Source organism: Gymnogyps californianus, chromosome 7, assembly GCF_018139145.2.
Source record: "Gymnogyps californianus isolate 813 chromosome 7, ASM1813914v2, whole genome shotgun sequence".
NCBI classification, from domain to species: domain Eukaryota; kingdom Metazoa; phylum Chordata; class Aves; order Accipitriformes; family Cathartidae; genus Gymnogyps; species Gymnogyps californianus.
Genome location: NC_059477.1, coordinates 1,785,932 through 1,812,574, shown reverse-complemented (window position 1 = coordinate 1,812,574; position 26,643 = coordinate 1,785,932). Strand labels below are relative to the sequence as shown.

Below are 26,643 nucleotides of genomic sequence, written 5' to 3'. Positions count from 1 at the left end.
AGACAGGGAGCCCTGGGAGGCTGGGAGATGTCCATCCCTGGAGGTATTCAGAGCTTGACTGGAAAAAGCCCAGAGTGACTGACCTGACGTCAAAGCTGGTTCTGCTTTGAGCAGGGCTTTGGACCAGACGACCTACAAAGATCCCTTCCAACCGAAATGCTTCTCTCACCCCGTATACAAGAGGTGGTGGGGAGGAACCTTTAAGCAAATGTTGCTTTGCTCTTGTCATAGGAGGCTTACAGATCTGATGTCAGCACTGTGGAAGTGAAGTTCTCGGAATGTCACTGAACATTTTTATCTTACTCTAAAGAGCAGCCTAATAGAATGGATATTTTCAGGAAGCAGCAGCTTCTGATGTGCTTGGTTTTGTCCTCCCTGAAGTGCCTGAGGATTATACCGTCAGGAAGCGGAACTGAAAATGGGAAGCCTGCTAGGGCTGTGTCATGGGAAAGCTCCAGCTTCCACTCAGGTATAGTAGCGGTGTGAGTGAAAAGAGTCTCGTGCTGCTTTTACGCTCTGTTTACATTTCCCAATGTTTCACGTAGTCCTCTTTTTACTCTGGTAATGGTTGTAAACGGCATGGAAAAAAATGCTCGGTGACACTGAGAATTATACCTATCGGCATGAAGGCTCACACTATTTATCTGGGTTGCAGAAGGCCAAGAGCATATATATGACCAGTTAATGTAGCTCATATGACCAATGGTAAATCGTTTCTCATTCGTCTGTGGTTGTCCAGCTTCTGTGCTCTGATGTGCGTATACTTTTGTAAAGAGCATAAAGTAAGAAAAGGGGGATATTGCTCTTGATATATCTACAAGTTGTAAATATTAAGGGAAAAAATAGTTGTATAGTTCTAAAGATCAGAGTGCTGGCAGGTTTTCTCTCTCATTTGCAGCAGACAAGTGGTAGAGACGGTTAATGAAGCTCTACGGATGGCCATAACTCAATTGCACGTGCTCCTCTGTTTGTCCTGCTTAGATCGTTTGCTTTAGCCCAAAGGAGTTGCAGTGCTGTTTGACTGATGGCAGGCTTGCAATAGCTGGTATATGTGTGCATTAGGGGGTGTTATTTCACAGTATTTCCATACTTAAATACATCTTCTGATAGCTTCTACTTGCTTTTTTAGCTGTTCTTATATTTTATGGTTGGGAGTGACCAAAACGCAAGCCCTGAGATGGAGATAGTTGTGGAAGAGACTGCCTCTGTCAAAGAGGTAAGTCAAGCTGCTTTTAAAAGCTTTTGTCATGCCTGGGTCAGCTCTGCTGCTCCTGGAGAACTTTGCCTTACACCCGTGCGTCACTTCAGGCTGCCAAGAGACACCGAGGCAAAGGAAGCGTTTCAGCTCCAAAAGGCCGGTGGGGAAGAGTGCCTTGATCTTTCACCAAGCAGTAAAGAGACATCCTTGCTTTTTCCCAAGAATGAACGTAGCCCGACTGCTTCGTGCGTGGCTAGCCGCTCCTTTTCTACACAGCAGTCCTCAGAATGATACGCAGTCATGGCAGAGCCTGCCACAATTCCTTGTAGCTCATCAGACTCTGAATGCACAGAATTGGAGTGAGAGGAGTCAGGAAGAACTGTGCACGGAGCGAAGGAAGCAGTTGTCGGTACTGCCAGTCCAGACTTTTGGCAGAGAGTGCCAGCGCCGATGAGTAGCGGCTGGAAAGCGTTGAGTTTGCAGGTGTGATTTGTAAAAGGTGCATCTTCAAACTGGGCGACAGAACTTGTTCAACTAAAGCAACAAACTGACAGCACAGATTTTTTTTTTTTTTTTTTAAACAGTTTGTAAAAGCTGACTCACCTGACGTAGTAAATTTCTTGCCTGAAAACAATCTCATACTTGAAGGGTTTAACATATAGCTTAAATACACCATGCCTATGTAATGATAGTGTTTTTAGGAACTGACCAGGAATCAGTCAGTCAGTTTTTATGTTAGAAAATTCTAGTGTAGATTTGCTGAAAACTTTATATTTCCCAGCCTGTGCACTGAGACAAGTCTCACCGTATGTTTCTTTTTTCAGTGTCTAAATTTAATGCTGGAAAAATCGGGATTATCAGGTTAGTTGTGTTGTATTGTTATTTAATGATGTTTTTAAAAGGAATTTCCAGATTTCCAAGTCAGCTCTTGCTACCCTAAAAGTTACAACTTGTAAGTTTGCTACAAGGATCTATGTGTCGTTGTAATGAGAGGAGGGGAAGGAATTGCAAAGTTGCAGTCCTGCTCTGATAAAAGCGAGCTGTGCAGTTGCTCTTGAAAATCAGTTTCAAGCTTTCTATTTGATCAGAATATGGCAAACCCCCAGTCGCTGGACGATTTGCTTGGGTGCATGTGCAGGTGGAGGTGTTTGGCTGTTTGGATAAGATTTGCTGTCGTAGTGGGAACCACTGCATGAGATTAACTGTAAAAAATGATTTTTGGTCGCTTTGCAAAAACAAGTTATTCAAAATGAGGTCACGGTTTGGCCGTTGTTTGGGAATCTGAGTGGTAGCGGTTCTTGTTCCTAAGGTTTTACGTGAGGATGAAGGAAGAGGTATAGAGAGCGCTAGCGTGACACGTGAATTTCCTGGCTGAACATCTCTTTCTGTTGATGCTGAGGGGGGGGAAGGAGGAGAAGAGACTTGGGGTGGCATTGTTTTCCAGCTTTTGTTCTAAACATTCATCGAATCCTGAGTATGTGTTCCAGTGGGGAGTGATGGCTGCAAATTCAGCCACGCTCCAAAAACCATAAAAGTTCACCTGAAAGACATGACTGTCAGAATATACATTGAGTAGCCCAAATGCAACTTAAATACTGTGCTCTTGTGTACATGTACGGATGAGCTGAAGTAGTTGTTAATGTCTTGAAATAAACAATCTTTTCCGTTTCCCTATAGTGTAGGTTTCCTGCCAAGAAACAATGGTTCTGTTTTTATTGCTTTATTTTATACTACCATTTTTGAACACTTGAATTTGGCCTTGTGTAGAGGTTCGTGATCTGACTGCTCTCATTCAAAGACATGTCAGACGTCAGTGGATTTTGATGTTCTTGTTGTTTAAAAAGACTGCAAGGTATTTCTCCCCCCCCCCCCCCGAATGTATTGATGAGATTCCTTCTAGGGTCTGGGTTTTTTTAGTTATGAAAGTCAAATTTTGTCCCTTGCAAAGAATAAAGTGCATTTTCATCGGTTATTTTGGTCAAATTAAAAAGTTCAATTGTATTTGTTCCTTCTCTACCTGGTGCGCTTTATATACAGGTGCTAAATCTAAAGCATTGTCGTTTCTGGACGACACCATCTTTTTTGCTCCAGTGTGAAGTCCCCTGGTAGACAGCTGGGGAGGGGAAGTTGGCTTTTTTCCTTATAGTTTTCATATTAACGAGCCTGTCATTGATTCAAATAGTAAATTGACATGGGAATTCCTTCGCTTTCCTCTTAAACCAGGGAAATTAATTAGGTAGGTGAGGAAGAGACGCTTATGCAAATCAAAGACGACCATTTCCAACAGCAAAGTGTTTCGAGGGTCTGGAGAAGGACATGAAGGTGGTACTTCATTCCATTTGTCAGAGTTGTGTTGAAGAAACAAACAAACAAAAACCAAGCAAAAGAACCCCTTAACACTTATGAAGAGCTTTGTAATGTTTTTTTTTGAAACAGCTTTGTTGGCTAATTAGTTTTCCATATGTATGTTTTTGTGTTTTGGTAGGTGACAACTGGCATTTGAGAAGGGTTGACTGGTGCTATGAAGCAGGGGAAGCATGAAGTCAGGAAGTAAGAGGATCCTGTTTTTGACTTGAATCATGCCGTCGTTTATTTACCCCAATTTTCTGTAGAGACTTTCCCTGAAGAGAGCCGCATTAAAGCAAATGCGTGGTGTTTTTGTGTGTGCTAGCTTAGTGCACACCCTGTTTTATTTTCACAGGGCCTTATGAAGACAGTGGTGGGATACCTGTGGTTAAAATGTGAATCTTGTGCCCCTGCCTCTTATTTTCAGGGGCTGGGACGTATGGGCTATGCACATAGTTTTTTCTAAAGTCTAGGCTTACCAGGCATTAAAGATACATCAGCACAGAAGCATGAGGGGTCAGTTGGTCAGCTGCGGAGGTGCAAAGGAAGGACACAGCTCAGCAGGATGCCCTGGAAGGACTGCTGCAGAGCAGACTCCTGTAGGTGCAATCCTTGTGTGCTGCTGCAAAGCTGTCTCCAAGCGGTGGATGTTAAATGGCTATTTCTGTGCTCTTTGGTGGGAAAGGAAAACACCTGGGATCTTTGGCATGCATGGCTTAAGAACCCACCAACATCTACTTTAGGAACCAAAGCACGAGAACGTGTAGACTTACAAGTGTACTGTGCTTTCTCTTCCTACAGAATGCCACTCTGAAGGAACTTAATGTTTGCAGAGGAGATACTTTGGTTATAACTGAAGGAAAGCTTCCAGCAAAGGTAAAACGAGCGAGATGGTGCTCTTTAGTCAGTTGACGGTGTCTGGAGCCTTGAATATGGTAGTCGTTTCTTTTTTTTCTCTTGCTCATTTGAAAAATATTTCGGTCAAAAAAAATTCTGGTCGGCCATAATGAACAATGCTTTTTGCAGTTTTACAGCTTTTTGGATTTCGGTCAACATTTATAATGTTCTTAGTCTGTCTATATTTATTCTTCTTTCAACTTCTGTAGTAAAAGGCTTGCCCGTTGCAGCTTCTTTGCCTAGGAGTGTGTTAAGGTCGACAGACCTGGAGGAAATCGGTATTTCTGGCAGGCAAGGTTCTTGCGAAGGCACAACTCGTATGCTACTGCTTCCTCACCAAATGTTAAAAATAGAGGAACTGAAGTGTTTGCCTTCCGTTCCGATTTGTACTGAGGATGGCGTTTGAAAATGGAGGGCCCTCCTGGGAGACCCTCTTGTCAGCGATGGTTATGCAAACGGAAGGATTCTTTGCTAACAAACCTCCAGCAGGATCATAGGACGGTTTGGGTTGGAAGGGACCTTTAAAGATCCCCTAGTTCCCATCTCTCACTAGACCGGGTTGCTCAGAGCCCCGTCCGACCTGCCCTTGAACACTTGCAGGGACGGGGCATCCCGAACTTCTCTGGGCAAGCTGCTCCAGGGTCTCGCCACCCCCACGACCAGAGGCAGTTCCCTCAGCCTGCCCTCGTGCGCCGCGTGCCCCGGCCCCTCGCCATCTCCAGGGCCCTGGGCTGGGCCCACCCCCCACCCATCAGTGTCTTCTTTCCTGGACTGGGGAGACCAGGAGGGGACAGAGGAGGCTGGGGCAGTCGCCCGAGTACCAAACGAGAGAGGAGGAAAGCACCTTTACTGTTCGTTGTCTTGTTTTATTGTTTGGTTTTTTTAAGAATTAGGCAATAAACAGTCTTGAAAAGAGCTCCTCGTGAAGCAGCTGGAAAGGGACCTTAATGCTGAAGGCCAGTCCTTCTTCCTGGCAGAGCTGTGGTCTTCTGCTTCTCCAGAGGAACCGCTGTCTCTCTAACTCCTTTGCTCGATCTGTTGCTGTTCTTCGTGCACCGCCGCGGAGGGTCTGGCTTCCTCTTCAACCGCCCTGGTCCTCAGAGTGAAGGGACCCCACCTCCAGGCGCCAGGGACCTCGGCGTCCCTGTGAGGGGCGACTCCTGTCGCCTCGGCACAGCAGGCTGGCGGAAGCCATGTCGCCTGGTCCCCTTTTCTTGGGGCTCAGAGCAGAGGAGATGGCACCCCTTCAGGAGGGGTGGGGGTAGGGGAGGGGAATGGGAGAGAAGGGCTCACGCTGCCCGCGGCAATCAACAGAAGACCTGCTGATTGCCGGGAGGTGGAAAGGGTGAGCCCACGGGATGGCCGGGAGTGGAGGCTGGGCCTGCCAGCTAACGCCGGGCGCGGAGGCAGGGCCGGCGGTACGGCGCTGGCCGGGCGCTCCTGCGCTGGTGTCGGCGTGGTGTCACGGAGGGGAGCCCCGGCAGGGTGTAGCGGTGCCGGGGGGGCCATGCTGGAGGTGGATCCACTTCCATCGGCTCTTCCTGGTCTTCGGGTGGATCCACCTCCATTGGCTCCACACCATCAGCCGCATGAGCGATGGCCATCGCTACCACGCGGCTGATGGTGCCTCCCCTCTTACAGCGCCGCCTCTTCCTCCACGGCTCCTGCAGCCACCTCTCTTCTCTCCTGCTCAAGGGTGGGCAGCCACCCGCATTGCCGCTGTGCGACCTCTTGACGCCAGCCATTGCTGGCATGAGAGGACACCTCGACGCTCAGCGAATTGTGGGCCGGGTGCCGGGGTCCCCGTATTTATAGGGCCCGGAACAGAACGCAGTGAGGTGGCTTGTGACATCAGGAGGCCACTGTGATGGCGATGAGCGTGGCCAAATATGGCTGTTTTGGGAGATGGGGGCCTGTGGCCTGAAAGATGCCCTAAGGTGGGAGAAGGAGGAGGGTCAGGGGGCTAAGGGCCCCTTTCCTGGGGATCGTTCCCCTGTGCCATTCTGCTGCCCCTTGGGCCCAGGGACTGCCCTCCACCTCCCCTTACGTGCCCTGGGCTCCAGCCCCCTCCTCACCCCATGCCTGGGGTGCCCTGGATGGGATGGTGGCAACAGTGTTCCAGGAGGGCGGGGGTCCTCGGTGACCCCCCCCACCCACCCACCCGGCTCCCTGCAAGTGGCGCAGCCCCCCGTGCCCGACAGCGGTTGAGAGGGGGCAAAGCATCCCGACATCCCGCAGGCGGGAAAGGGAGGCGCAGCCACCCTGCGCGAGATCTCCCAGCGCTCCCTAAAAGAACTGGCGATTGCCAGGTGTTGCGTGGGCCCTTCTTCCCCGGCCCCCTGCCCCTGGAGCGTGGAGAGGTGCCATCTCTTCTGCACTGAGCCCCGAGGGAGAGGGGTGGAGAGGGCCTGGCGTCCTTGGGGCTGCGGTGCTGGCAAGGGAATAGCTTCAACAAGAACATCAGTCGGGTCCTAGGACAAACTGGAACTGATCCATCTCTGATCACTGAAGTTACTAGCTATACCAGAATTTGCTTTTGTCTCTTTCTGTAGAAACCTAAATCTGTAGTAGCTGGAGTCAGATTTCAGGAATGAAGGAAATGTGGAAATCTCTGGGCAAAGTGTACTAAATTGGCTCAAAGAAGAGCAAATCCAGAATCTGTCAAGCTCTAAAACCTGCAGACCTTCTGTGATACGGAACAACAAGTGCAGTAACCTTATATTTTAAAGTTGCTAGGGCTTTTTTGTTGTCCATAAGCTTCATTAACAAACAAAAGGGATGGAAAAAATCTGGCAGATCTGATGTTTGGTCTTAAGTGGGTTTTATTGTACTCGGGAAAAAGGCTTGTATTTATTTTGAGTACTCTTATTCAGAGGGCTTTCCCTCATTTCTTATCTTTTCGATTGTTCTCCTATTCTTCGTTGCATTTGAGAAGAAGAAAAAGTTTCTCTTGGTGTCACAAAGCTGACTTACGGCCTCCGTAACAGAAGGGGATGTATGCGGCTGACTACCAGCTGAAGTCGGTATCAAAGGTTCTTAAGTCAAATGTTTACCCAATGCTTGTGAGACTGGATCTCCAGATTGAGAACGCGTGTAACTAGCTGATGAGAGACCGTATTTTTCTTACCCCTGCGGCTGGGAACCAGGGTTTTACCAGAAGTTGACGTTTCAGCATCTTTATCGAAACTTTTCTAACACTTCCAATACTTCAACTGTGTTTCCCCCACTGTACGTGACTCTTCGTGACTTAATTTCCCATCAGGTTCAGAATTTCCTTTGGGCACAGCTAGTACTGACAAATTAACCCAAACTCTGAATGGAGTTCATTGTTTATAATCAAATTCTAAACGTGTTTTGAATGCTAAGGTGACAACGGAACGGTGGAAGATAACACACGAGCGTTTCTGTGCAGTAGTCGCGTGCTGGTGGCATCTAACGCGTTTGCCTTTTGGGGCTGGGAACCTGGGCGAACGGATTGCCGTATCGAGTGAAGTCTGCTGTCAGACACACCGCGGAGCCGTGCTGAACCGCACGAACGTCCAGAAACCTGTTCTGAAAGGAGCAAAGCCGTTGTTCAACAATCGCTTTTGAACATAGCCTGAAGTATCCTGAATTAAATCTGTGTTAATGAGAGGGCAAACTACAAGTCACTTTTGGGGGCTACCGTAAACGTTGAAGCTGTTGCCTTGTATGTGGAGCAGATGCTGTAGTAGGAGATACCAGTAGAGCAGGCTACTAAAATTGTGGCTAATGTGAGAAGCTCTCTCATTTACCTTTTATAGGTTAACAACATTCTGGTATTTCAGACAGCTTCAAGACAAAAACTGACACTCTCAGCTATCAGCAAAAAAAAAAAAGTCCAAAGCCCCTTGAAGCATATGATTAATATTTATTTCTGTGCATCTCTCTCAAATTCAGCAGGTGCTTCTGTGCTTTCTGAGGCCGCTTCATTCAAGAAGGGGATCTTTTTAATTTCCTCGCTGTTTCGGTTGTAGGTAGGCTTCCCTTGAATCTTGAAATCCTAGTTCTATGGATAGATTTTCTGACTGAGGTGAGGGCAGCCGACTGCTTTCCCCGTCTGACTTTGCGCCGCCTTCTTCCCTATCCACAAGTGTTCTTGCGAGCCAGAAATGATCGCGCGTGCTGATTCCTAAGGTAAGCCAGAAAGGTTTGCGTTCGCAGGTTGTTCCGTGGCATTGCACTTACTTTGCTGTCCCTTTGAATTCCTCCAGTTCCTTGCTGGACAGCTGTCCTGAGCTCAGCCTTCCCACCTGCCTTTAATAACTCCAGCCTCTTCTCGAAAACACGACGTTTGGAGAAATGTAAAGACGGATTCCAAGTGCTAACGTGGGGATTTTAGTATGTGCCTTTGTTCAAGTGTAATGTAGCAGCGCCTGCACTGAACCAATCTTGGATTATTTCTAATGTTGGCTCAAAATGCGTATTTTTTTTCCTTAAAACTACTGTGGGTCATTCCGCAAGGAGAGAGTTCGTTAAAAAGGGGGGTGGGGAGAGGGAACACCTTTTTAAAACGGAGTCTTTGTGATTCCACAGTTTATGACGGTTATATTCCAAAGCCTGGAAAAGCTTTCGTCTTTATTTTTCAAGTGTTCTTCACAAAATAAAAAGTCATTTCTAGATGTCCATTTGGTTTGTCTATGTATGTCTCACCGATACATTGATCGGGAACGGCGTGAATTGGTTTCTAAGATTGGACGGGGCAAAACCTTCATTAAGCCTTAATTTTCCAGTCTGTTCCGAAGACAGCGTTCCCATCTCTGTGCGAGGAGTTTCCCCGACCCGGCTGGGGTTGCCCTGTGCAAAGACCTGGCTTGAGTTGGAGGGCTGGGATTTTGGGACGCAAGTTAAAGTGATTTTTAGCTTGCGGTTTTGTGCTCTTTTCTTAGAAAGCATGATCTAGTATTTACTTCCCGTTATTTCAGCTCCTAGCTTGTGCACAGATATATTGATCTGGTCTGTTTTTCAAGGGAACTAGCGTAAATCATCTAGAGGACTGTGGCTCTCGTAGAGTAAGAAACACGGATTGCTGAGGAACGGTTATCTTTTGTATCCGCTCCTGGTGCGGTCCTTGTAAAAGAGCAAGCGTTCAGCTCTGGGAATCTTATTGCGAGAAAATGGTGTGTTTCCTTTTCCTTTTCCTCGTAACTCGTTCCAGGTTGCTGAAGTGATTACGGAGCAGGAGGAAGCGGCCCGTTGAAAAAGCCTGTGCTGTTCTTCAATGGCCGTGGCCTGGCTTTGCTAGGGAGAGTGACGCGGGATCGGGCAACCTTGACGCTGGCTCCTTCTCCCCCATCCATCACTCTCACTTTCCACTTCTTTACTTCAAGAACAATTTAAAAAAAAACCACCACCACGACAAACCACCGAAAGATACAATTGAAGTTTCTGAGCACTCTCTATCTGGTGATTATTCAAGCAAGGGGCTGGGGTGTGACTAGTTCTGTGGGACAAGAGGCTTTGGGGCTGGTTCCAGGGCCTCTTCCCTCAGGCCCAGGGCGAGGGAGGGCAGGGCCTAACGAGGCCGCCGGGCCGGTTGCTAGGGCCGCGTTGTGCCTAGCAACCGCCTGCCCCAGCTCTGCGCTTGCGCAGTGAGGCGCCCTGCGCCGCGAGGCAGGCCGGGAATGCTCGGAGCCGCCGGTGGCGGCGGTGGCGGCGGCGGCGGCGGCGCGGTCCCGCCGCCGCTATGAACGAGACGGTGGTGCGGCGGACGCAGGATTCCTTGGGGCGAGTGATCCGCAAGCCGCCGCTGAGGGACCGGCTGCTGAGTAAGCCGCCCTTCCGCTACCTGCACGACGTGATCCCGGAGGTGGGCCGGGAAGCGGCCTGCGGGCCCGCTCCGCTGTTGCTAGGCAACAGGGCCTCCCTGCGGGCTCGGCCGCCCCCTGGCGGGCGGGGGTGTCGCTGCCGCGGGGGGAGCAAGGGTCCCCCCAGGCGCGGGGCTGTGGGGGGGCTCTGCCGGGGGGACCCCCAGGGGCTCTGAGCGCTCCCTTGCCCGGGAGAGGGGGGACCCCGTCACCTTTGCGGGGCCCCGGGGCCTGCGCAGGGCTGGGTGGTGCAGGCAGGTCGCTGCTGCAGGGGGTGCGCTCCGAGTAGCAAGGAAATCTCGGGGGTTTTAGGGTAGTGAGTAAATCTCAGGGTTTTTTTTAGGGTGGCTGGTAGTGGTTAAGACGAGACGAGGGGTCTGACTCTTTTCCTCAGTGTGCTGTGCATTTGGTCTTCTGTGAAAACCGCTCGTAGGTTGTTTTTCCAGCTCCCACTTAAAAAAAGAACCAAAACAAAAAAACCCCAACAACCAGTCTTAATTTTTACATTCCCTGAGCTGCTGCATTTTTATATAGTCACATTTAAAGAAGTCAATGAGGGAATAACGCAGAGCTGCGTTTAAAACGCGTATGCTGGTGTTCACGTTGTGAATCTCCTGGATTCACCAACCATCAAGGTTAAAGATGGAATTAAATAGGAAGGGAGGCCTGAGCTGTAAGCAAGGATTAAGTCTCGTTGTTCCAGAGCGTGTTCAGAGACACAGCAGGCCTCTGGACCTACTCTGGAAATAGTTCTAAACAAGGTATCATCTCTGAAAGCAGATAAGGTCTACGTATTTCCTATTGGCACACAAGCTTTATTGAATAGAGGCCTTCAAGTGTTCTTACCTTACTCCTTTTCTTCTGTTTTGAAGGTAATTAGAGTGACAGGTTTTATGAAAGGACTTTACACGGATTTTGAATTGAAATCAGATAACGTTAAGGTGGGTATGGAACTTCCTTATTTCTTTAGCTTTCCTGTTGGTATTCTTTGAAACTTGCTGCAAGGTACTTTTGGTCTTTTCTGCGTTCAGCGTCAAGGACCCGTCTTTAGTTCTGTGAAGCAACTGTAAAAGGTATTGCCTGTTGGTTATATTATGCAGTGCATGGGGTGAACACCTATAGATGGCGTTTGTGGATGTGACACAAACAAGCTGTCATGTGTGGAGAACTATTTCTGTACAGATTTCAAACCAGTGAGGGTTAATCTATAACGAGATCTAGGTTTCCAAAATACTGTTGTATTACAGGTGAAAAGTATCCTTATGTAGCAAGATTGCCTTGAAGTAGTTAGGCGTTGATAATAAATCACAAACACTAGAAATCCACATCCAGCTTTTTAAAGAGTCTTGTGGTCTCTCAGTGGAATGTATCGTTTTATATTTATTGCTTTATACGTGTGTGTGTATGTGCACATACAGATATATATATAGAGTATACATATATACAGTAAATATTCTTGCTTCATATCCCAGGACTTGCAGAGGCATTCATCTAGTATGTGCATTCCACAATAGGTTTATTACAGTATAGGAATGGCTAATTACTGAAAGAGGAGGTTAACGTTATTACTGAAAAATGCTTTTCTGAAGTACAAGGGTGACTTTGGTCACTGTTCGCTGCTCTTCTACGGTCTGCCTCTTTGCTGAGCTGATGCTGACTTCTCCCACTGCCGACTCGATTGGAAACTTTGGTCGCTTATTGATGGCAAATAACGCAGTGTTTGTATGTTGCTAGTTAGACAGCTACATCCCTTGGTGACTGTTTAACATAGCAACTGAAAGTATGAGGTCTGTGAGCTGGCCTTGTCATCCATACAGCCAATTGCATGGACGTTTTATGCGCTTCTTGGAGCTCGTTATCGGTCTGATATGTGCGTTTATTTCTGTGAGTGTTCATATTGTTGTCGGGATAACTAAAATCTAAGTTATTTATACAACGGATTGTTGGTTTTGTTGGTACTGTCCCTGTTGAAGCTTGTCAATAGGTTCCGTGATGAAGAGCAGCTTAGCACATGCTGCCTCTTCTGGGGAGAGCACCGTGCGTTTTATTTGTGGATCGAAAAAGCAGATTTCTTAGCAACTCCTGAGTAGGTCTTTGTTTGTGTCTACATACTGTGATAGCCGTGAAGTTGCACGAATCGTGAGTACCTCTCTGAGAATTTCTTTCACAGTCCGTGAGATCATGCTTTTCAAGAGTTCCGGCAGAGGAGATCAAAATGCCGTAGTGTGTGGGAAAACGTCTCCAGCTTGTGTTCCTCTTCTTCAAACCAGTGGTCAGAAGAAGGACTTGGCTCTCGCAGGATGCTTCCTTACTGTGATTTCTGTTGGAGTTGTAGAAAATCAGGAGAGTAATCTTTATGCAGAGGCCAAAACTACCCACAGAGAGCTAGAGTCTGAGAGCAGCAGCCGGAGTCCATGTTGTGAATAGCTGTATATATTCCTATGCGAGGGTGATCTGCTTTTTGTAACTCTAGGGAATGATGCTCATCTGGTGTGATGATCTGGCAGTAGATGCACAGACTTGGAGCGGGCAGGATGCTTTCGGAAAAAAGAAAAGGTTTGTCCCCACTGTGAAATAGTCCCAGTGCTGTAGCCCACAGTCTGCTTGCTGTGGGCTGGGAAGAATTGACGGGTGCTTTTTGCAAGCGTGCTGTGCTGTTGCAGATCAGGAGGTGCATAGGCTGAAATTAGGAAAGCCCAAAGCTCGTGGTCCGGCCCCTGTGGTGGTACAAAGGTGATGACAGGCCCTGATCATGAACCTGTGGTCGTAAACATTCTTCGTTTAGCGGAGTATAACGAAGGAGGGAAGGGTCAGCATTTCACAGAATCGCAGCACGTCTTTTCACGCAGCACAAAACTGGGTGATCTGCGCAGAGCCTTAGCACCATCAGGAGGAATCATGCTAAAGAACGGCTCAGGACCGGATAAAGAAGGCAAGAACTGGGAAGTTTTTCGTGAAGAAGATATGAAGGAAACAGTCAAAAGTGTTGGTCTGACGGATGGGTGCTCAGTACTAATCTTAGACAGCCATGACCAGAGGTAACCGTTTTGATTACAAGTATAATTAAACAAAAAAGCAATTTTGGCAAAATCTGTTCCGTTAAATTATTCTAGCTCTCTCTCTATATTCTTTTAACTAATTGTCGCTTTGAGCTTTTGAATTCAAGACAATGTAATGTTAAATTTGGGGGATCAGGTACTTATCAACTATGAGATACTTCTTTGCTCTTGAAGTGCAGATGCAGTCACATCCTTTGACTTCCACTTGTACAGGGAAAAACCTAGTGAGAACCACTTGTGCCCAGTGTGCTGGCACATCTTTGGCATAACCTGAATTTCTGAGGTTTGAGTCGTGTGGTTCCCCGAGGGACTTGGTAGGATGAGAGAACAGAGCAGTGTCAGAAGAGTATGCAGGTCTGCTGAATCTCCCAGTTGAACCCAAAGCTGCCAGGGGCAAATGCCTGGTCTCTTTTCACTTCCCAGCGTATAGCCCTGAGGTTAGGTTCCCATTTTCCAAAGGTGCTGGTATGTGCTTGTTACATAAATTCTGACTTCCTAATTGAAACGGTACTGAAAAATGGAGATGAAATCAAGCAGTGAGAGGGTTCTTCACCAAGAACTGTTTCTGTGCTTCTATGCGGTAGCAGAGAGACAGAGAAAAATCTCTGATTTTAGTTATGACTAGATATACTTTTGCAATATTTTTTTTTTTTCCAGGAGCCTTAAATCCAGCCTCAGAAAGTGACTTAGACTCTGAAGTGCCTTCAGAAGCTCAAGTCCCATTGAAAGCCAGTTACCAAAACATAGTTTTGACTGGTTTATTCAGTAACCAGCCCAGAGGTGCCTGGATGCTGCCTGAGGCCTCTAACTCTGTGACATGCCGTCCCTGTTAATGACCTCGGCATCATCGGTTTATTTGAGAGCTCTGGTATTTAGCGATCTAGCCCAGACAGCGTGTAGTTTTCCTGTCTTTGACCGTCTTTGCACTGCTCGCTCTTCCAGCTTCGTGAATGTGTCAAGTGGCAATTTGACTGCTTTTACGTATGACATCAGCTGGCTCCAAGTTCAAAACTTCTGCAGAACGGATGACGAAGAGCAACACCTTAAAATGACTGTCACTATTGAAACAGTAAGCAGTGTGATTGCTCAGGGATGGAACACAGGCTGTTGCCCTGAAAAGCTTGGCCGGTGCACGTGGGCCAATTAATGGGGAGTGGACTCAGCCTTGGGGCTGAAGTTTTTCTGTGATGAAAACAGTGTGCAGCTCAGAGGTGCTGGAAGACTTTGACTGCTGTGTAAGAAGGCTGTAATGCTGGGAACTTAAACCAGTGCAGTCTACATTAGTGTGTTTTAGTGCGAAACCATTTTCTTTTTAGACCATCCTGTAAGTGTGTGTTTGAGGCTATGTCAGTAAACAAAAGCTAAAAGAGGAGGAAAGTGTTGTTTCTTGCTTTCAGCACAGGATGGGAAAAAAATGCTGGTTTTCCCCAAGGGGTGGGCTTCTCGGGTACCTTTTCTGCCTTTTAAATTATTTCCTGCTACAGAAAATATGAAGTATTACTTAGTTTTGCTCACAGAATTACTGTTTGTGAAATACTAGTCTCCTGATAAATCCAAAAATTAAATACCGCTTCATTTTCATTGGAATACTGTTTTTAAGGAAAACTTCCGCCAATGTGTTATGGTATCAGTGCACTTATTTATTATATATATTTGGTATGATAATGTTCAAGACCTGTTTTTCTCAGCTGTGTATAGTGTTAACAGGAATAAGAACGTAACTAGGATGCCTTTCAAGTGAAGGCTGCCTCTTGTGGACTGGCATTTGAAGAGCAGGAGTGTTCCTGGCATTCTGTATCGGAGGTGTTAATATTGCTTTCTTTTAGGTGATGTCAGATATCAAAACGAAAGCAATACGGGAGCTTCAGCTGGAGGAGGAACTAGGTAAGTATTCAGTGGCTTTACTTTTAGATCTGATAATGTTAGAATTTACTGGCTGGCTTCCTGCTTTTTGCATCAGTCTGTTCAAAACAGCAAATCCATTGCTCTTAGGAGGTTTTTTTTTGGAAAGAAAGAGGGTGCAGAGGACTTAAAATTCATCAGATTCTGAATAAAATGATTATTTTTCCTAGCTTAAAAAAAATAAATGGGTGTAAGTCTTGAATAAAACACATTTTATGAAGCTCTTATTTTTCAGAAGCAATTTGAGTAGGAATAATCATGTCATCTTACTAAAGTATTACACTCAGAATTGAAGATGATTTTGGTTTGTTTTTTTTAACCTTATTCCTTTCTTTAAGACACTCCAGTTTTCTTTCTGTAAAGTTTTTGTTGATGCCTTTACCTTTGGAAGCACTTGGTCAGTTTTGTGGTATTTTACTGCTTGTGGCTAACAGCTGGCTTCAAAGAGAAAGTAATCTTTCACTGAAAGGATAACAACTAAGACTGTTCATGAAGTCTCGAGGAATCTCTCTCCAACTGTATTTTTGATGCAATACCTCCAGAGGGAGGCCTCTAAGAGAAGCCTGTTGTCGTTAATCTTAACCATGTTATCTGTCTAAGCTTCGGAGCCAAATTTCTTCTTATTTGAATTACTTGATAGATCTCTCTCTCTTTCCTGCCCTTTTTGTTACAGCAAATGACAGCTGTCTTAGACCTGTTAGCGGAAATGGGAAACTTCTGTCTCCAGGGAAATGTCCTTATTTAATCATCATTCGGTAAGAAGTTCGATTGGGAGACTTTAAGCTTCCCTTTGTCCTTTCCTGGGAGAAGTACACACACGTAACTCCACTGATTTCCAGACTTAACTGAAGCAGTTGTGTGGGGGTTTTTCCCAGTTTTACTGTTTATTGACAGTACCAATACAAAGCTAGAGGTTAAACTTCAATGTTCAGCTTGGTTTTGTTACTTGCATCCCTAATGAGTAGAACTGGTTAGCATAGCTGCCGTTGCGTATTGACCACTGGCCGTGTCCTTCAAGACTGTGGCAATTAGCAGGAAGTTCTGTTTCCCATACTGATTTTATAAATTGAAAAGTCTCTAAATGATCTCTTTTGAATCATGTTTAATCCATTTACAGAGTAACTTTCTGGATGTTCCAGGAAGCAGAGTCATTGTTCCATGTCTTTCTAACTTTTATATTTCCTGAAACAAAATGGACTGAATGTATTTGTTAGAGTATTGATGCACAAGGCTGGATTTCAGAACAGCTTGAGCAGCAAACCTGAGTGCTGTGGTGATGGAGGAAGCACTGTGAGGTTCCTGTTCACTATGAGAAGGCGGCTTGTGTCTGTGATGTCTGAAGCACACTGAATAACGTGTGGATTTCTGCTTCCCGAAGAGTGGAGGAACATGTTCATGCCATAGCCTGCTCTTGGATTTAGATGAGCATGCAATACCACGTGTCACTGTGTAACTGTGCTCCTGATGGGCGGTGTTCAGCAGAAAAGGAACCCCAGCTTTGCTGGTGCCGTTGCTGGGGCAGTGGTGGGAAAGGGAGTGGATCAGCTTTGTGCTCGCTGGGAAGCGTCTTCTGGGTCTTTGCTATTTTGCTACTGGATTGCATTAGTAAAACGCAGCCAGGAAGCCAAGGAGAGATTAATTCCTCTCCACTCGGCGCTTGTCAGACAACATCTGGAGGATTGTGTCCGTTTTGGGGGCTCCCCAGCATGAGAAAGAAGCCCTGACAAACTAGAGCCAGTCCAGAGGCGAGCACCCGGGATGGTTTGGGAGCTGGCAGACATGAAAGAGGAGGGCAGCTGGGTTTTTCCAGCCTGAAGAGGAAGAGGCTTGTGGGGAGGAGGGGTAACTGCCATCTTTAACTCCTTAAGGTGGACCTATAGAGAGGGCAGAGCCAGATTCTTCTCAAAGGAGCACATGGAAAGGATCAGAGGCAGCAGACCCCAGTTTCAGCGAGGGAAGTTCCCGCTGGTATGGTGGGGGGAAAGGGAATTCACCTTGGGAGTGGTCAAACAATAGACAGGGAGCCCTGGGAGGCTGGGAGATGTCCATCCCTGGAGGTATTCAGAGCTTGACTGGAAAAAGCCCAGAGTGAACTGACCTGACGTCAAAGCTGGTTCTGCTTTGAGCAGGGCTTTGGACCAGACGACCTACAAAGATCCCTTCCAACCGAAATGCTTCTCTCACCCCATATACAAGAGGTGGTGGGGAGGAACCTTTAAGCAAATGTTGCTTTGCTCTTGTCATAGGAGGCTTACAGATCTGATGTCAGCACTGTGGAAGTGAAGTTCTCGGAATGTCACTGAACATTTTTATCTTACTCTAAAGAGCAGCCTAATAGAATGGATATTTTCAGGAAGCAGCAGCTTCTGATGTTCTTGGTTTTGTCCTCCCTGAAGTGCCTGAGGATTATACCGTCAAGGAAGCGGAACTGAAAATGGGAAGCCTGCTAGGGCTGTGTCATGGGAAAGCTCCAGCTTCCACTCAGGTATAGTAGCGGTGTGAGTGAAAAGAGTCTCGTGCTGCTTTTACGCTCTGTTTACATTTCCCAATGTTTCACGTAGTCCTCTTTTTACTCTGGTAATGGTTGTAAACGGCATGGAAAAAAATGCTCGGTGACACTGAGAATTATACCTATCGGCATGAAGGCTCACACTATTTATCTGGGTTGCAGAAGGCCAAGAGCATATATATGACCAGTTAATGTAGCTCATATGACTAATGGTAAATCGTTTCTCATTCGTCTGTGGTTGTCCAGCTTCTGTGCTCTGATGTGCGTATACTTTTGTAAAGAGCATAAAGTAAGAAAAGGGGGATATTGCTCTTGATATATCTACAAGTTGTAAATATGTAAGGGAAAAAATAGTTGTATATTTCTAAAGATCAGAGTGCTGGCAGGTTTTCTCTCTCATTTGCAGCAGACAAGTGGTAGAGACAGTTAATGAAGCTCTACGGATGGCCATAACTCAATTGCACGTGCTCCTCTGTTTGTCCTGCTTAGATTGTTTGCTTTAGCCCAAAGGAGTTGCAGTGCTGTTTGACTGATGGCAGGCTTGCAATAGCTGGTATATGTGTGCATTAGGGGGTGTTATTTCACAGTATTTCCATACTTAAATACATCTTCTGATAGCTTCTACTTGCTTTTTTAGCTGTTCTTATATTTTATGGTTGGGAGTGACCAAAACGCAAGCCCGGAGATGGAGATAGTTGTGGAAGAGACTGCCTCTGTCAAAGAGGTAAGTCAAGCTGCTTTTAAAAGCTTTTGTCATGCCTGGGTCAGCTCTGCTGCTCCTGGAGAACTTTGCCTTACACCCGTGCGTCACTTCAGGCTGCCAAGAGACACCGAGGCAAAGGAAGCGTTTCAGCTCCAAAAGGCCGGTGGGGAAGAGTGCCTTGATCTTTCACCAAGCAGTAAAGAGACATCCTTGCTTTTTCCCAAGAATGAACGTAGCCCGACTGCTTCGTGCGTGGCTAGCCGCTCCTTTTCTACACAGCAGTCCTCAGAATGATACGCAGTCATGGCAGAGCCTGCCACAATTCCTTGTAGCTCATCAGACTCTGAATGCACAGAATTGGAGTGAGAGGAGTCAGGAAGAACTGTGCACGGAGCGAAGGAAGCAGTTGTCGGTACTGCCAGTCCAGACTTTTGGCAGAGAGTGCCAGCGCCGATGAGTAGCGGCTGGAAAGCGTTGAGTTTGCAGGTGTGATTTGTAAAAGGTGCATCTTCAAACTGGGCGACAGAACTTGTTCAACTAAAGCAACAAACTGACAGCACAGATTTTTTTTTTTTTTTTAAACAGTTTGTAAATGCTGACTCACCTGACGTAGTAAACTTCTTGCCTGAAACAATCTCATACTTGAAGGGTTTAACATATAGCTCAAATACACCATGCCTATGTAATGATAGTGTTTTTAGGAACTGACCAGGAATCAGTCAGTCAGTTTTTATGTTAGAAAATTCTAGTGTAGATTTGCTGAAAACTTTATATTTCCCAGCCTGTGCACTGAGACAAGTCTCACCGTATGTTTCTTTTTTCAGTGTCTAAATTTAATGCTGGAAAAATCGGGATTATCAGGTTAGTTGTGTTGTATTGTTATTTAATGATGTTTTTAAAAGGAATTTCCAGATTTCCAAGTCAGCTCTTGCTACCCTAAAAGTTACAACTTGTAAGTTTGCTACAAGGATCTATGTGTCGTTGTAATGAGAGGAGGGGAAGGAATTGCAAAGTTGCAGTCCTGCTCTGATAAAAGCTAGCTGTGCAGTTGCTCTTGAAAATCAGTTTCAAGCTTTCTATTTGATCAGAATATGGCAAACCCCCCAGTCGCTGGACGATTTGCTTGGGTGCATGTGCAGGTGGAGGTGTTTGGCTGTTTGGATAAGATTTGCTGTCGTAGTGGGAACCACTGCATGAGATTAACTGTAAAAAATGATTTTTGGTCGCTTTGCAAAAACAAGTTATTCAAAATGAGGTCACGGTTTGGCCGTTGTTTGGGAATCTGAGTGGTAGCGGTTCTTGTTCCTAAGGTTTTACGTGAGGATGAAGGAAGAGGTATAGAGAGCGCTAGCGTGACACGTGAATTTCCTGGCTGAACATCTCTTTCTGTTGATGCTGAGGGGGGGAAGGAGGAGAAGAGACTTGGGGTGGCATTGTTTTCCAGCTTTTGTTCTAAACATTCATCGAATCCTGAGTATGTGTTCCAGTGGGGAGTGATGGCTGCAAATTCAGCCACGCTCCAAAAACCATAAAAGTTCACCTGAAAGACATGACTGTCAGAATATACATTGAGTAGCCCAAATGCAACTTAAATACTGTGCTCTTGTGTACATGTACGGATGAGCTGAAGTAGTTGTTAATGTCTTGAAATAAACAATCTTTTCCGTTTCCCTATAGTGTAGGTTTCCTGCCAAGAAACAATGGTTCTGTTTTTATTGCTTTATTTTATACTACCATTTTTGAACACTTGAATTTGGCCTTGTGTAGAGGTTCGTGATCTGACTGCTCTCATTCAAAGACATGTCAGACGTCAGTGGATTTTGATGTTCTTGTTGTTTAAAAAGACTGCAAGGTATTTCTCCCCCCCCCCCCCCCCCGAATGTATTGATGAGATTCCTTCTAGGCTCTGGGTTTTTTTAGTTATGAAAGTCAAATTTTGTCCCTTGCAAAGAATAAAGTGCATTTTCATCGGTTATTTTGGTCAAATTAAAAAGTTCAATTGTATTTGTTCCTTCTCTACCTGGTGCGCTTTATATACAGGTGCTAAATCTAAAGCATTGTCGTTTCTGGACGACACCATCTTTTTTGCTCCAGTGTGAAGTCCCCTGGTAGACAGCTGGGGAGGGGAAGTTGGCTTTTTTCCTTATGGTTTTCATATTAACGAGCCTGTCATTGATTCAAATAGTAAATTGACATGGGAATTCCTTCGCTTTCCTCTTAAACCAGGGAAATTAATTAGGTAGGTGAGGAAGAGACGCTTATGCAAATCAAAGACGACCATTTCCAAGCAGCAAAGTGTTTCGAGGGTCTGGAGAAGGACATGAAGGTGGTACTTCATTCCATTTGTCAGAGTTGTGTTGAAGAAACAAACAAACAAAAACCAAGCAAAAGAACCCCTTAACACTTATGAAGAGCTTTGTAATGTTTTTTTTTGAAACAGCTTTGTTGGCTAATTAGTTTTCCATATGTATGTTTTTGTGTTTTGGTAGGTGACAACTGGCATTTGAGAAGGGTTGACTGGTGCTATGAAGCAGGGGAAGCATGAAGTCAGGAAGTAAGAGGATCCTGTTTTTGACTTGAATCATGCCGTCGTTTATTTACCCCAATTTTCTGTAGAGACTTTCCCTGAAGAGAGCCGCATTAAAGCAAATGCGTGGTGTTTTTGTGTGTGCTAGCTTAGTGCACACCCTGTTTTATTTTCACAGGGCCTTATGAAGACAGTGGTGGGATACCTGTGGTTAAAATGTGAATCTTGTGCCCCTGCCTCTTATTTTCAGGGGCTGGGACGTATGGGCTATGCACATAGTTTTTTCTAAAGTCTAGGCTTACCAGGCATTAAAGATACATCAGCACAGAAGCATGAGGGGTCAGTTGGTCAGCTGCGGAGGTGCAAAGGAAGGACACAGCTCAGCAGGATGCCCTGGAAGGACTGCTGCAGAGCAGACTCCTGTAGGTGCAATCCTTGTGTGCTGCTGCAAAGCTGTCTCCAAGCGGTGGATGTTAAATGGCTATTTCTGTGCTCTTTGGTGGGAAAGGAAAACACCTGGGATCTTTGGCATGCATGGCTTAAGAACCCACCAACATCTACTTTAGGAACCAAAGCACGAGAACGTGTAGACTTACAAGTGTACTGTGCTTTCTCTTCCTACAGAATGCCACTCTGAAGGAACTTAATGTTTGCAGAGGAGATACTTTGGTTATAACTGAAGGAAAGCTTCCAGCAAAGGTAAAACGAGCGAGATGGTGCTCTTTAGTCAGTTGACGGTGTCTGGAGCCTTGAATATGGTAGTCGTTTCTTTTTTTTCTCTTGCTCATTTGAAAAATATTTCGGTCAAAAAAAATTCTGGTCGGCCATAATGAACAATGCTTTTTGCAGTTTTACAGCTTTTTGGATTTCGGTCAACATTTATAATGTTCTTAGTCTGTCTATATTTATTCTTCTTTCAACTTCTGTAGTAAAAGGCTTGCCCGTTGCAGCTTCTTTGCCTAGGAGTGTGTTAAGGTCGACAGACCTGGAGGAAATCGGTATTTCTGGCAGGCAAGGTTCTTGCGAAGGCACAACTCGTATGCTACTGCTTCCTCACCAAATGTTAAAAATAGAGGAACTGAAGTGTTTGCCTTCCGTTCCGATTTGTACTGAGGATGGCGTTTGAAAATGGAGGGCCCTCCTGGGAGACCCTCTTGTCAGCGATGGTTATGCAAACGGAAGGATTCTTTGCTAACAAACCTCCAGCAGGATCATAGGACGGTTTGGGTTGGAAGGGACCTTTAAAGATCCCCTAGTTCCCATCTCTCACTAGACCGGGTTGCTCAGAGCCCCGTCCGACCTGCCCTTGAACACTTGCAGGGACGGGGCATCCCGAACTTCTCTGGGCAAGCTGCTCCAGGGTCTCGCCACCCCCACGACCAGAGGCAGTTCCCTCAGCCTGCCCTCGTGCGCCGCGTGCCCCGGCCCCTCGCCATCTCCAGGGCCCTGGGCTGGGCCCACCCCCCACCCATCAGTGTCTTCTTTCCTGGACTGGGGAGACCAGGAGGGGACAGAGGAGGCTGGGGCAGTCGCCCGAGTACCAAACGAGAGAGGAGGAAAGCACCTTTACTGTTCGTTGTCTTGTTTTATTGTTTGTTTTTTTTAAGAATTAGGCAATAAACAGTCTTGAAAAGAGCTCCTCGTGAAGCAGCTGGAAAGGGACCTTAATGCTGAAGGCCAGTCCTTCTTCCTGGCAGAGCTGTGGTCTTCTGCTTCTCCAGAGGAACCGCTGTCTCTCTAACTCCTTTGCTCGATCTGTTGCTGTTCTTCGTGCACCGCCGCGGAGGGTCTGGCTTCCTCTTCAACCGCCCTGGTCCTCAGAGTGAAGGGACCCCACCTCCAGGCGCCAGGGACCTCGGCGTCCCTGTGAGGGGCGACTCCTGTCGCCTCGGCACAGCAGGCTGGCGGAAGCCATGTCGCCTGGTCCCCTTTTCTTGGGGCTCAGAGCAGAGGAGATGGCACCCCTTCAGGAGGGGTGGGGGTAGGGGAGGGGAATGGGAGAGAAGGGCTCACGCTGCCCGCGGCAATCAACAGAAGACCTGCTGATTGCCGGGAGGTGGAAAGGGTGAGCCCACGGGATGGCCGGGAGTGGAGGCTGGGCCTGCCAGCTAACGCCGGGCGCGGAGGCAGGGCCGGCGGTACGGCGCTGGCCGGGCGCTCCTGCGCTGGTGTCGGCGTGGTGTCACGGAGGGGAGCCCCGGCAGGGTGTAGCGGTGCCGGGGGGGCCATGCTGGAGGTGGATCCACTTCCATCGGCTCTTCCTGGTCTTCGGGTGGATCCACCTCCATTGGCTCCACACCATCAGCCGCATGAGCGATGGCCATCGCTACCACGCGGCTGATGGTGCCTCCCCTCTTACAGCGCCGCCTCTTCCTCCACGGCTCCTGCAGCCACCTCTCTTCTCTCCTGCTCAAGGGTGGGCAGCCACCCGCATTGCCGCTGTGCGACCTCTTGGTGCCAGCCATTGCTGGCATGAGAGGACACCTCGAAGCTCAGCGAATTGTGGGCCGGGTGCCGGGGTCCCCGTATTTATAGGGCCCGGAACAGAACGCAGTGAGGTGGCTTGTGACATCAGGAGGCCACTGTGATGGCGATGAGCGTGGCCAAATATGGCTGTTTTGGGAGGTGGGGGCCTGTGGCCTGAAAGATGCCCTAAGGTGGGAGAAGGAGGAGGGTCAGGGGGGCTAAGGGCCCCTTTCCTGGGGATCGTTCCCCTGTGCCATTCTGCTGCCCCTTGGGCCCAGGGACTGCCCTCCACCTCCCCTTACGTGCCCTGGGCTCCAGCCCCCTCCTCACCCCATGCCTGGGGTGCCCTGGATGGGATGGTGGCAACAGTGTTCCAGGAGGGCCGGGGGTCCTCGGTGACCCCCCCCCCCCCCACCCACCCGGCTCCCTGCAAGTGGCGCAGCCCCCCGTGCCCGACAGCGGTTGAGAGGGGGCAAAGCATCCCGACATCCCGCAGGCGGGAAAGGGAGGCGCAGCCACCCTGCGCGAGATCTCCCAGCGCTCCCTAAAAGAACTGGCGATTGCCAGGTGTTGCGTGGGCCCTTCTTCCCCGGCCCCCTGCCCCTGGAGCGTGGAGAGGTGCCATCTCTTCTGCACTGAGCCCCGAGGGAGAGGGGTGGAGAGGGCCTGGCGTCCTTGGGGCTGCGGTGCTGGCAAGGGAATAGCTTCAACAAGAACATCAGTCGGGTCCTAGGACAAACTGGAACTGATCCATCTCTGATCACTGAAGTTACTAGCTATACCAGAATTTGCTTTTGTCTCTTTCTGTAGAAACCTAAATCTGTAGTAGCTGGAGTCAGATTTCAGGAATGAAGGAAATGTGGAAATCTCTGGGCAAAGTGTACTAAATTGGCTCAAAGAAGAGCAAATCCAGAATCTGTCAAGCTCTAAAACCTGCAGACCTTCTGTGATACGGAACAACAAGTGCAGTAACCTTATATTTTAAAGTTGCTAGGGCTTTTTTGTTGTCCATAAGCTTCATTAACAAACAAAAGGGATGGAAAAAATCTGGCAGATCTGATGTTTGGTCTTAAGTGGGTTTTATTGTACTGGGGAAAAAGGCTTGTATTTATTTTGAGTACTCTTATTCAGAGGGCTTTCCCTCATTTCTTATCTTTTCGATTGTTCTCCTATTCTTCGTTGCATTTGAGAAGAAGAAAAAGTTTCTCTTGGTGTCACAAAGCTGACTTACGGCCTCCGTAACAGAAGGGGATGTATGCGGCTGACTACCAGCTGAAGTCGGTATCAAAGGTTCTTAAGTCAAATGTTTACCCAATGCTTGTGAGACTGGATCTCCAGATTGAGAACGCGTGTAACTAGCTGATGAGAGACCGTATTTTTCTTACCCCTGCGGCTGGGAACCAGGGTTTTACCAGAAGTTGACGTTTCAGCATCTTTATCGAAACTTTTCTAACACTTCCAATACTTCAACTGTGTTTCCCCCACTGTACGTGACTCTTCGTGACTTAATTTCCCATCAGGTTCAGAATTTCCTTTGGGCACAGCTAGTACTGACAAATTAACCCAAACTCTGAATGGAGTTCATTGTTTATAATCAAATTCTAAACGTGTTTTGAATGCTAAGGTGACAACGGAACGGTGGAAGATAACACACGAGCGTTTCTGTGCAGTAGTCGCGTGCTGGTGGCATCTAACGCGTTTGCCTTTTGGGGCTGGGAACCTGGGCGAACGGATTGCCGTATCGAGTGAAGTCTGCTGTCAGACACACCGCGGAGCCGTGCTGAACCGCACGAACGTCCAGAAACCTGTTCTGAAAGGAGCAAAGCCGTTGTTCAACAATCGCTTTTGAACATAGCCTGAAGTATCCTTAATTAAATCTGTGTTAATGAGAGGGCAAACTACAAGTCACTTTTGGGGGCTACCGTAAACGTTGAAGCTGTTGCCTTGTATGTGGAGCAGATGCTGTAGTAGGAGATACCAGTAGAGCAGGCTACTAAAATTGTGGCTAACGTGAGAAGCTCTCTCATTTACCTTTTATAGGTTAACAACATTCTGGTATTTCAGACAGCTTCAAGACAAAAACTGACACTCTCAGCTATCAGCAAAAAAAATAAAAGTCCAAAGCCCCTTGAAGCATATGATTAATATTTATTTCTGTGCATCTCTCTCAAATTCAGCAGGTGCTTCTGTGCTTTCTGAGGCCGCTTCATTCAAGAAGGGGATCTTTTTAATTTCCTCGCTGTTTCGGTTGTAGGTAGGCTTCCCTTGAATCTTGAAATCCTAGTTCTATGGATAGATTTTCTGACTGAGGTGAGGGCAGCCGACTGCTTTCCCCGTCTGACTTTGCGCCGCCTTCTTCCCTATCCACAAGTGTTCTTGCGAGCCAGAAATGATCGCGCGTGCTGATTCCTAAGGTAAGCCAGAAAGGTTTGCGTTCGCAGGTTGTTCCGTGGCATTGCACTTACTTTGCTGTCCCTTTGAATTCCTCCAGTTCCTTGCTGGACAGCTGTCCTGAGCTCAGCCTTCCCACCTGCCTTTAATAACTCCAGCCTCTTCTCGAAAACACGACGTTTGGAGAAATGTAAAGACGGATTCCAAGTGCTAACGTGGGGATTTTAGTATGTGCCTTTGTTCAAGTGTAATGTAGCAGCGCCTGCACTGAACCAATCTTGGATTATTTCTAATGTTGGCTCAAAATGCGTATTTTTTTCCTTAAAACTACTGTGGGTCATTCCGCAAGGAGAGAGTTCGTTAAAAAGGGGGGTGGGGAGAGGGAACACCTTTTTAAAACGGAGTCTTTGTGATTCCACAGTTTATGACGGTTATATTCCAAAGCCTGGAAAAGCTTTCGTCTTTATTTTTCAAGTGTTCTTCACAAAATAAAAAGTCATTTCTAGATGTCCATTTGGTTTGTCTATGTATGTCTCACCGATACATTGATCGGGAACGGCGTGAATTGGTTTCTAAGATTGGACGGGGCAAAACCTTCATTAAGCCTTAATTTTCCAGTCTGTTCCGAAGACAGCGTTCCCATCTCTGTGCGAGAAGTTTCCCCGACCCGGCTGGGGTTGCCCTGTGCAAAGACCTGGCTTGAGTTGGAGGGCTGGGATTTTGGGACGCAAGTTAAAGTGATTTTTAGCTTGCGGTTTTGTGCTCTTTTCTTAGAAAGCATGATCTAGTATTTACTTCCCGTTATTTCAGCTCCTAGCTT

General features: G+C 47.1%; 1 protein-coding gene and 1 long non-coding RNA gene across 4 annotated transcripts in view; both read left to right on the top strand.

Moving 5' to 3' along the window:
* Positions 1–406: 406 nt before the first annotated feature.
* Positions 407–9,081, top strand: LOC127018242 (uncharacterized). 3 transcript variants are annotated; one of them, XR_007766727.1, is made up of 7 exons: positions 407–469; positions 899–1,045; positions 1,130–1,216; positions 2,023–2,059; positions 3,684–3,748; positions 4,346–4,420; positions 7,808–9,081. It is a non-coding gene; the product is annotated as an uncharacterized LOC127018242 (long non-coding RNA). The 3 variants fall into 3 exon arrangements; XR_007766728.1 differs by lacking the exon at positions 899–1,045 and having other exon boundaries at positions 8,437–9,081; XR_007766726.1 differs by lacking the exon at positions 899–1,045.
* Positions 9,082–10,139: 1,058 nt separating this feature from the next.
* LOC127018237 (ubiquitin carboxyl-terminal hydrolase 40-like) overlaps positions 10,140–26,643 on the top strand; it is a 42,916-nt gene continuing 26,412 nt past the window's right edge. The window contains 2 exon segments of the mRNA XM_050899729.1: positions 10,140–10,268; positions 11,139–11,207. Of these exon segments, the coding sequence (XP_050755686.1) occupies positions 10,146–10,268; positions 11,139–11,207 (192 nt within the window). The 5' untranslated portion in view covers positions 10,140–10,145.